General features: G+C 32.7%; 2 protein-coding genes across 5 annotated transcripts; one reads left to right on the plus strand and one right to left on the minus strand.

Moving 5' to 3' along the window:
* The first annotated feature begins 627 nt into the window (after positions 1–627).
* On the plus strand, positions 628–2,477 carry LOC140975024 (ethylene-responsive transcription factor ERF114-like). Its single transcript, XM_073438512.1, has 3 exons — positions 628–664; positions 919–1,287; positions 1,828–2,477. The coding sequence occupies exons 1-3, from the start codon at positions 628–630 to the stop codon at positions 2,349–2,351; spliced, it is 930 nt and encodes a 309-aa protein (XP_073294613.1). The 3' UTR covers positions 2,352–2,477.
* A 3,155-nt stretch (positions 2,478–5,632) lies between these two features.
* On the minus strand, positions 5,633–9,026 carry LOC140975701 (mitochondrial import inner membrane translocase subunit PAM16 like 1-like). Of its 4 annotated transcripts, none has more exons than XM_073439560.1 (5): positions 8,881–9,026; positions 7,674–7,752; positions 6,733–6,820; positions 5,937–6,061; positions 5,633–5,827 (listed from the first exon to the last, which is right to left on the minus strand). In XM_073439560.1, the coding sequence occupies exons 2-5, from the start codon at positions 7,674–7,676 to the stop codon at positions 5,717–5,719; spliced, it is 327 nt and encodes a 108-aa protein (XP_073295661.1). In that variant the 5' UTR covers positions 7,677–7,752; positions 8,881–9,026; the 3' UTR covers positions 5,633–5,716. The 4 variants fall into 4 exon arrangements, with proteins under 4 accessions (XP_073295661.1, XP_073295663.1, XP_073295665.1 ...); XM_073439562.1 differs by having other exon boundaries at positions 7,674–7,746; positions 8,881–9,020; XM_073439564.1 differs by lacking the exon at positions 8,881–9,026 and adding an exon at positions 8,675–8,698 and having other exon boundaries at positions 7,674–7,746.
* Positions 9,027–10,126: the final 1,100 nt, after the last annotated feature.

A 10,126-nucleotide genomic window follows, 5' to 3' on the forward strand; every position in this document is an offset into this window, starting at 1 on the left:
TGATAGGTTTTTGTGTAAACGATTTGGTTTTCTAGTGATTAATTTTTGCCATAAGGCACCGCACAAGTATTTATACTTGTGCATATTTAAACTTGTCCATCTATTTATTTAACGTAAATTTGTGTTACAAAAAGTTTCTGCTGCATGAAGATGTTGTCCGAGATGTTGTAACATCTGGCACAATATTTAATTCTGACAAAACACAAATTTACTATTTTTACTCTTATTCTGATATTTTCATTATTTATTGATATCTGTCGAACAAAATAATCCTTACAATTATTATCATATTTTATAGAAACATCTTTATAATTTATTTTTAAAATAAAATCTTACAACTTATAATAAGTCCTTTATAAAATAGTTTATATGATATAATTATACATAAGCTATTTAAAATAAAAGAAAAAAAATGACTTTCTTGGTCGACAAACTTATTTTGAGTTTTGATCCATTAAATATTCAAAGTTTGGTTTAAGTATAGCAATTTTAGTTTTAATTTTTTGTTTTTAATCCTATTTTGTCGAACTACATGAGCTGTAACAACAAAAAATACAGATGCGCGTGACATCAAAAAAATGTTGACGTGGTTACCAAAAATGTTGAAGTCGCGTCGAATAAGCTGACATGCATGCCAGACATCACGTCAGCTTGGAAATTAAAAGTTAGTGGACTTATACCAAATATTCGACGAGTTAATTGACTAAAACCTAAAATATAACAAGTTTGTGAACCAAAAATATGAATTTTCCTTTTAGCCAAATGAAAGTAGATTAAAAACTAATTAAACCATTATATAGGAAATATTCATGCTATCTATAGCGAAGCAAACCCTTGAAAATAGACTCATTTATTCCAACCTTAACTCCTTTGCCATCCTTATTAACGTTTTATCTCTTCCGTTGGCCATATCCTAAGATCCATTTATTGCTATATTTCACCAAGAAAACAAACAACTCAACCTCTTCAAAGACGCGAAGATCAAAGGAAAAACAGTGGATTCCAGAAATGGGAAGAGGCCCTTTTCATCCGATGAACCGAAGGTTAAAGAGGAAGATGATCATATTGATCAAGATGAATCATTATTCCTAGCATATTCTGCTAGATCCCGACAAGACATGTCTGCTATAGTCTCCGTTCTCTCCCAAGTTATCAGTTCCACCGTAGAAAACCAAGCTTCATCGGATTCCATCAATGATAGCTTCGCAACGGTGTCGGCCAATCTTCAGTCAACTGCATCAGCGCCAGTGAGCCAAAATAAATCCCAACTCATGATTAAAGGCAAAGGTATGTACGTATATCTATATGTTTAGCGTGTTTCCTAAAAAATAAAATATATTCTTGCTTTCTAAGTTATGTATTTAAGAATTTTTTTGTGTTTTTAGGTTTAGTTTGACTCACTGACTCCAATTTCCTTTCTATTTCAATTTGTTTTTTTTTTTAAAAAAAATTTAAGCTAAGTATCTGAAAAAATACAATCATTCTTCACTTGACTAAATTTTCAGTCACTCGAGAATCTTCCAAAACTCCTTTTTTTCGTGATTGTTGGGTGCACACTGGGTAAACGCTAAGGCTTAGCGAAGTAGGCTGCAAACCTGGCTGTGTAACCTGCGGTCCTGCAAACTACTTCGGCAGTAAGATAAACCATATTAGGCAAGTCTTATGTTACATGCTCGACTAAGAAAGTGTTGCAGTGAGAATCGAACCGTGACTATTTGATTATGCACTCACCTACTCCACCATCGAAAAAATCCGTAGAGATTCTCTTTTAGTTCTATGGTATGGAGATATGTTTTTGTCTATCATAACATGATTTGGCTTTACAAGACGATCCAAGCCAAAGGAGAAGGCACTACAGAGGAGTCCGGCAGCGGCCGTGGGGAAAATGGGCGGCCGAAATACGCGATCCCGAGAAAGCAGCCCGAGTCTGGCTAGGAACCTTCGACACAGCCGAGGCTGCAGCTATTGCATACGACAAAGCGGCACTCAGATTCAAGGGAAACAAAGCGATACTCAATTTCCCAGAAAGGGTTCAAGCCTCAGGATTCGGACACGTCACATCCGATGATCAACCTAACAATTATCTGAATGTTCATCACTATGCACAATTTACGCTAGGAAACTATATACCGTCATCAGAAATTTATAACAATATTGAAGGATCATTTGTTAATCGAAGTTCGTCAAATTTTACGGTACCGGTATTATCTTCTGTGGTAGCTTCTCATCATCATCAGCTACTGCAGGAACAGGATTGTATGAGGTTTGGATTGAACTTGGGAACTTCTTCGAGTTCGAGTTCTCTTCGAAACACGGGAGAATATTTGACAGAAAAGAAATCAAGAAAGTAGAATGCTTCTTTCAGTGTGCATGTATAATTTCTTGAACTTATTGTTTAACTTTAGGTTCTATGAGACAATATTAATATTAAGACATATTTAGTAGAAAATATTGGATTCTAAAGACAATTTATATATGTAATTGTTTTCATGCACTTAGGTAGTCTAGATACTAGGATACTTATAAATATATATGGTTATTTTATGTTGTGGCATATATACATGAAAATCCATATACATACATACATACATCCATATANGAGCTCCATATATTTTTATTTTGAATTCAGCTGATCAAATGAACATATTTTATAATTAAAAAGACATAAATGAAACATTATAATTTCAGGTGTAGCATAGACCGACTCGAGAGAAAGATGTTTTTATGAATATATTAAATAGAATGCATGGTTTACCTAACTGAGAAGCAAAATGCAGATGCCGTCCTTTGAATATGTCATTTCCCAAGTTTAAAAAAAAAAAATGGGAGTAAAAATCTAAAAGATATGCAGATTTTGAAGAGTGATCTTTCCTGCAAATGGCTTCTTTCTTGAATTTTCTATTTATAATATATTGTTGCAAATATGAAAATCCAGAAAATAGAAACCAAGTCTTGATACCATTTTGGTCATCCAATTCGGCCAGCAATCTTTTATTGCAGACAAAATAAAATTCAGTCAATATGGATTATGTTAAAGACAGACACGGGGTTTGTTTCATTATCTCAGTTGAAAAATAATATAAATATATAGGTATATATATTTTAAAATTTCAAAACTATCTGTTCCCTATTTTTCTATTTTGAATATCGCGTTGGTTATATAATGTGATTAAGGGTGTAAGTGGTAAAAACTCGACACGAGTTTGATTTGATCGACCTCGAGACTAGTTCGAGATAGCTCGCTCGCGAGATACTCGAATATATATTTAGAATTAGGTAATTTAAATAATGAAATGACTCAATTTTATTTTTCAAGTATAATTAAGCTCGATCATGAAGTTGTTTACTCCATTGAGTTTGTATTCGATTGCATCTCTAGAAGGGGAAAGATACATGTAGAGTACCAACATATCGCCTCCTTTTTTAATGATTTGTCACACTAATCGTCATATTTTTTTGATAACACGAAAACTCGTAGCTGTCATCTTTAGATACACATTGAATAAACCTCTAGCTAATAATATTAGTTATGTAAATCAAACTGGACAAATCCGTATATATTCGAACAAAATGTCAAATGTGAAAATAAAAAATGATTCGTATTCTGTGGGAATCATGATTACATCCATGTCTTAATCAATTCTGGTGTAATTTTGACTTGACTTAGTAAACGAATTAAAACAATCGACAATTCAACCTATCCTATATATCTTGTCCTCAAGTCATGCGCTCGAGGACAAGGTTGTAGCAATAATTTAAAAAAGTCACACAGTCGAATAAATGTTTGTTAGTACGTACAATGGTTGAGTCAATGTAAATAAGTATCATGTCATATTATATAAATTCGTACGAACGTCTTATAAAAGATTTATTATATATATAATCATAATTCATAGATTACTACTTGAGACCAACATAATTTATAGGTACCCAAATTTGAAACGAAAAAAGAAGAAGAAGAGTTTTCTATAATTCAGTAAAGAATTTTTAATTGAAATATGATTGCTCAGAAAATTCATTACTTTAATTTTCCAACTTCTTCTTCATGATGTATATATAATATATTTTGGAAATATTATAAACAAAGCTAAGTGTATAATATTATATTTAAAAACAATAACGGATTCACCATTACAAAAACTGTCAATTCTATTAATTACGAAATAAATAATCAAATTGGGTTTTTTTTTAAAAAAATAATAAAATTGGTATTTTACTTCAAGAAAATTGTAATTTTAGTTGAATAAATAATATTTATAAATTACATAAGTTTGATTTTTGCATGTAAAGGTCTTCAATTTGAAGTGAAACTTCTATGTACCTAGCTATCTAAATGTGAACACTTTAAACCACATTGAAATTTAATAAATAATAATTATTAGGAAGAAATTATTGAGTTGCAATAATTGCAAATGTTAGAAAAGTAATCGAAGCATAACGCTTTTGTACTATAAATTTCAAAGCATAGCGCTTGTGTCGTTTTAATAATATCATTATCTATAACTTTCGATAAAACGGTCAGAACTCGATCATACAATCTCATTTTTTAACCAATGTTATGATATAAGCAAATCAGCACTTGAGTGTTATTATTATTATTATTATTATTATTTATATTTTCCGCTTTGACTGATTCTCAAGTTGCCCATTTGGTTTATTGTTCTGGAAGTAAGCAAAAGAAAACATGTACATCTAACGTGTCAATTTTTCATTCATTTATTAAGAGTCAAATTCCGGCGGCGCGGACTCCACCGGACTTCCTCCCGCAGAAGTTGCGGCTTCACACTCTAGTCATACATTCCGGCGACCAATGAACTCCATTTTGTATTTATTGCTCAAGGTGAGTCAACCCATCTCATTTTGTTTTACCAAAGCTTGTTTTACATGGTATATGTCTAAGTTTTTTTTTTTTGGGAAGAAAATACCTATATTTTGGGAAAAAGAAAGGAGTGGATCTCATGTGAAACCGTCTCACGGATCTTAATCTGTGATACGGGTCAATCCTAACGATATTCACAATAAAAAGTAATATTCTTAGCATAAAACGTAATACTTTTTTATAGATGACCCAAATAAGATATATGTCTAACAAAATACGACCCGTGAGACCGTCTCACACAAGTTTTTGCCAAAAGAAAGAGGAGAAATTATTCGGTATTTGAAAATAGGTTTTTGTTGAATTGACAACATTCTTATTGACTTTTGCTTGTGGACAATTTTACATCTGAAGCTTAGAATCTAGGACATACGTGATGAAAGGAAATGAAATCACATCTCATCCTTAAAACAATGATGTAAGAATATTTTTAAAAATGGATATTTATTATTCTATGTGAGGTTATTTTTTTTAGTTAACTCACATGTGAAAGATAAATGTCCATCTTCATGTCCACTCTTAGAGTCTTATCCTAAATGAGTACGGGGAAAATTTTCCAATGATAAGTCATTTATTATGTTGTGTATTTCATTAAAAAGAGAATGAGTGAGAGAGAGAACGATGGATAAACATGACAAGTTTATAAAAAAAAAAAAAACAAAATTGTATCCTCTGGAAAGCATTCCATCATCTAATCCGTATAGCCATTTGTTATCTCTCTCTCTGTGTCTGTCTCTGTGTGTGTGTGTGTGTGTGTGTGGGGGGGGGGGGGGGGGGGGGGCAAGGAGGCGGCAGCAGCACAGTTTCACAGGGAAGACTATTAAAAGACCAGAATGTGCCCTATGTTTTCGTTTGGTGAACCGTTTCCAGAAGTTCTTTTGCTCTATGCACCTGTGATTGGAGATAAAAGCTACCGTTCTTGGCATTCCGCTCGAACAAGTTATCATATCTCTGGAAACCAGATGTGGAAATCCGTGTTAATTATGTCCAAAGAAAAGAAAAGGATGCATTAAACTTTCTTGACCAAGTTATAAGATCAAAACGAAAGGGAGAATTCTACCTTCAAAATCTCTTCCCATGATGAATGCTCCGTCACACCAAGAATTTGCCTCGCCTCTGCATTACTCATCATTTTCCTATAACCTCTCTGTACTGCTTCTTGAGCAACTCCATTCTTTGAAGCATCTGTAGAAAGTTAGGATATCATCAATGGATATATGGACAAGGCAAACGTAAATTTTAATCAATTCATGAACTTGTTAAGGATGAGTTTATTAATTCAAGATTTGGCTTCAAACATAATATGATGAGAGATAAGAGATTTGTGGAGCCGACCCAAACTAGTGCCAGAGTAAGGTTTGTATTGTAATGATAAATTGAAAATATATCAGTTCAGTGGTCTTCAACATGGAAGGAAAAGGCATGTACTTATCTCCAAAAGAAAGGTAATCTGAGACTACGGGAATCGTCTGATCAGACAACTTTCAACTAGTTTGATAATTGATCTGTTACCCTCAATTCCAAGCAGGTGGGGCGTGAAAGTTGCTTTTTAGAACCCACAGGGCATGGTTTCCAATTAAATTATTTCAAAACACGATTCAGCATATGATATCAAATGGTACACAGACTTCTCAACCAAACTTGCTCCAAAATTCATTCCACGTTTAATATCGAAAGGGAGCTAAAATGATGTGTCTGTACTACACTTATCAGACTTTTCCCCTGAAGGTAACTCCTTATTATGTACTCTCGTCAAGAGCCACTATAGACTATTTGATCAAGGCTCAGCCTTACCACATGCCAGTTCATACATCCGAAAATGCTGTAATAGATTAAGATATCGAAGGAAAACTTACTTGTGAGTGCCTGACGGTATGCTTGAACAAACGATCTAGCCAATATTCCGGAGCCTATCACGATCAAGTTTGCAATAAGCCTTGCAGCCTACCAAATAAGACTAGAAATATAAGTATGGGGTTAAACGGGAGATCCTCCTTTTATTATAATTTCTGTCAGCAGGGAGGATGCTCCGATAACTCAGGATTCAGTGCTTGAAATTGTTCAGTATTGATACCCTTCCCTTTTTTAGAGGTACTCTCACATTACCCATATTTTCAAGAACTTACTTAAGGAGAACTCCAGTCACTAAAAACGGATGCAATAGCGAGCGAACACACAAGCCAAGGCAAAGCACAAGGGCACCAACACGGCGTAATTTTTTAAAAAAAATAGGGGAGTACCTCCTTAAAAAACAGATATTGAAATTTTTAAATTGCCCCCAACACGATTACCACATGTTAAATACTAAGCAAGATGAGTATAGAAGCGAATCTTTTTAGTAGAACTCCAGATTTTGGTGTGGGGTGAGTTACGGAAAAATATTCTGCTCCTGAGAAACATTCTACATCGAATGACGAACATATACTATGGGCTACTCTAGTACAGCATAGTCTCCTTCTAAACCTAAGTTGTTTTTACTTCCATGCGATGATGAGACATGCTTATGGAAGCGTTTATTTCTTTTGGAGGATTTCCTGCAAAGGATCTGTTTAAACTGTAACTTTCGTATGGGAGAAGACTCGATTCCATATTCATTTTTACCCAAAATTTGGGGTACTTTTCAGTCAAATACCAAGGTACTGTGGCAAATGGAGAAAGAATCACTCAAGAACTACATCTTTTAATATCATTTAAAGGAAAAATTGAGACAGTTAAATTCAAACTACAGATTGAAGATTTACTGGAATTTGCATCAATTTTCCAATATGGTTCTTCAGGGGAAAAAATAAGAGCATACCATAGTTGGAGAGGATAGATTGAACCGCCAATCTTGAGAACAGGTAAATAAAGAGACTCCAAATTGGGATAAGCTACAACTGATGAAGGATCGATCAATAGGGTAACATAAAAAATAATCATATTGAACCAATGCAAAATTAGATTGAAGTTATAAACTGAAGAATCATTTTAGTCAATGATTCCATTATATTAAAGCTATAGAGTACAGACAATGGTGTCTCTCCCTCGGTCATCAAATTTCACAACATATTTTTATTCCATTATATTAAAGCTATAGAGTACAGACAATGGTGTCCCTCCCTCAGTCATCAAATTTCACAACATATTTTCTGTTCACAAACTTCAATTGAACATAAATGCCTTTTACCTCCAACTTTTTAGCCAAACAATGTATTTCGATCAAATAGATTTAAAATCCATTTTGAGAACCATGTACAACCAAGTAAAGGCTTTCATACAACTAAAATTCAAATATTTTAAATACTTGGATATGAAATCTCCTCATCATCCAAACACACAGATCCAAATACACGCACTCTTAACAAAAACACATTCCTCTAACGCTCTATTGCAAGTCTATCAAATATATTAACCATGATATTTGGGCACGTTATAATTTTTGGATTCAGATTATTTCAGCCATCTAAATTACACTGATAATAGAATCAAATAATTAAAGATAGATCTGGAAGCTTCGACGAAAACTCCAACTCCCACAAAATTTATGCCCTCGGCTTGAAACTATAGCATGAATCAATGTAGAAAATCCCAGTTCATCAAGTAAAATTCAACCTAAGCTCCCATCACTGAACGCCTGCACCCCCAAACCAATGCAATGAGAGAAAAACGGCACCTTTCAAGAAGAATGTCAGATGAACACGCTGGGAAAAATATCAAACTTAATTTAATGGCTGAAATAATCTGAATCCAAAATTATGGCCACAAAAAAAATGTCTTAGAACACCGAAAACAAGGTATGTTTAAGAATGCCCAAATTACCTCCGTATATTAACAGTATTGAATGCAATTCATACCTAGAACCTACTCAATATGAAACATAAATACATCAACAATAAGGAAAGATGCTATATCTCGTAATTCGTAGAACAAGCTATGTAATGAATCACGTAAACCTAAAATCAAAGCAGAAAAGTAGAAGATTTTGATAAATTATAAGAAAATTTAAAAAAAAAAAACAAACTTACAGAATTCCGCTTTCGAGGTTGAAAACTGTGGAATTAATCCTTCGGTTTATGGACTTTGAATTATCTTTCAACTAAATAAACAGTTTCCTTGAGAATCAAGCAACAACTACAAGCGGTCAACTAGTAAAGCACATGCATCGGAAGTACAACGTACCCGAAATTGATTTTGGTAGAGTATTCGAAATATCATTTAAATTTCAATAAATTTTATTAACATAAATATAATTTAAATTTGAACGGATTTTTCTATCGGCCGTCTCTCAATCTCAATCTCAATCTCAATCTCAATCTCAATCTCTTAAAGTGTAAATATATATAAATTTGTTATTTCAAACTAAAAATTTTATTTATATAAAATAATTATTAATTCAAAAAAATAATAAGATATAATTAAATGTACAAATTTATATATATATGAAAAAATTTATAAATACATATGAAAATTTTTTAAAAAATCTACAAGAGTATAAATTTCTATGAGTAAGTCTCTTGTGAGACGGTTTCAGGAATCTTTATCTGTTAGACGGGTCAACCCTACCGATATTCACAATAAAAAGTAATACTCTTAGCATAAAAAGTAATACTCTTTCATGAATGACCCAAATAATAGATCTGTCTCACAAAATACGATCCGTGAGACCGTATCACACAAGTTTTTGTCAATTTCTATTTGCAAATATATAAGATTATAAACTCAATAAAAGCTTATCAAATATACGAAAGTCTATCGTTTAAAAATGATTAAACACTGGCCCAAACTCGAGCTTTGAAGTTTGGGGAAAATGGGCTGGGAAACAAAGTTGGGCCGGGAACCTAGAAGTCAAAATTAGATCTTATTTTGGGCTCATTATGTTCTGGGCTAGCCCAAACACTGGCCTAAATTTGTGCGGTGCCTAGACAAACACGACGTCGGTTATCTATTATACATAGTGCTTAGTTGATGACTGATTTTAAGAAAAATCTGATTTTTTTAAATTTAGTTTATTAGTATGATTTTTCACTAAAATTATGAATACAATAAGAAAATTATTTTTATCGATATAATATAAATAACTCATCTTCGAATTTAAAAAAAACAAATAACTTATACTATATTGCATGCATTTTATTTAATACAAAAATTTTTTAAAACCAAGACAAATTTTTTGAGATGGTTTATTTATTAGGTTTATAACATAATATCGGTGTTGTTGAAAGTCAACGTATCAAAAATGACGAATGAAAAAAGAGTTATCGTCGAAAAATG

The sequence above is a fragment of the Primulina huaijiensis genome, chromosome 4, assembly GCF_012295235.1.
Source record: "Primulina huaijiensis isolate GDHJ02 chromosome 4, ASM1229523v2, whole genome shotgun sequence".
NCBI classification, from domain to species: Eukaryota; Viridiplantae; Streptophyta; class Magnoliopsida; order Lamiales; family Gesneriaceae; genus Primulina; species Primulina huaijiensis.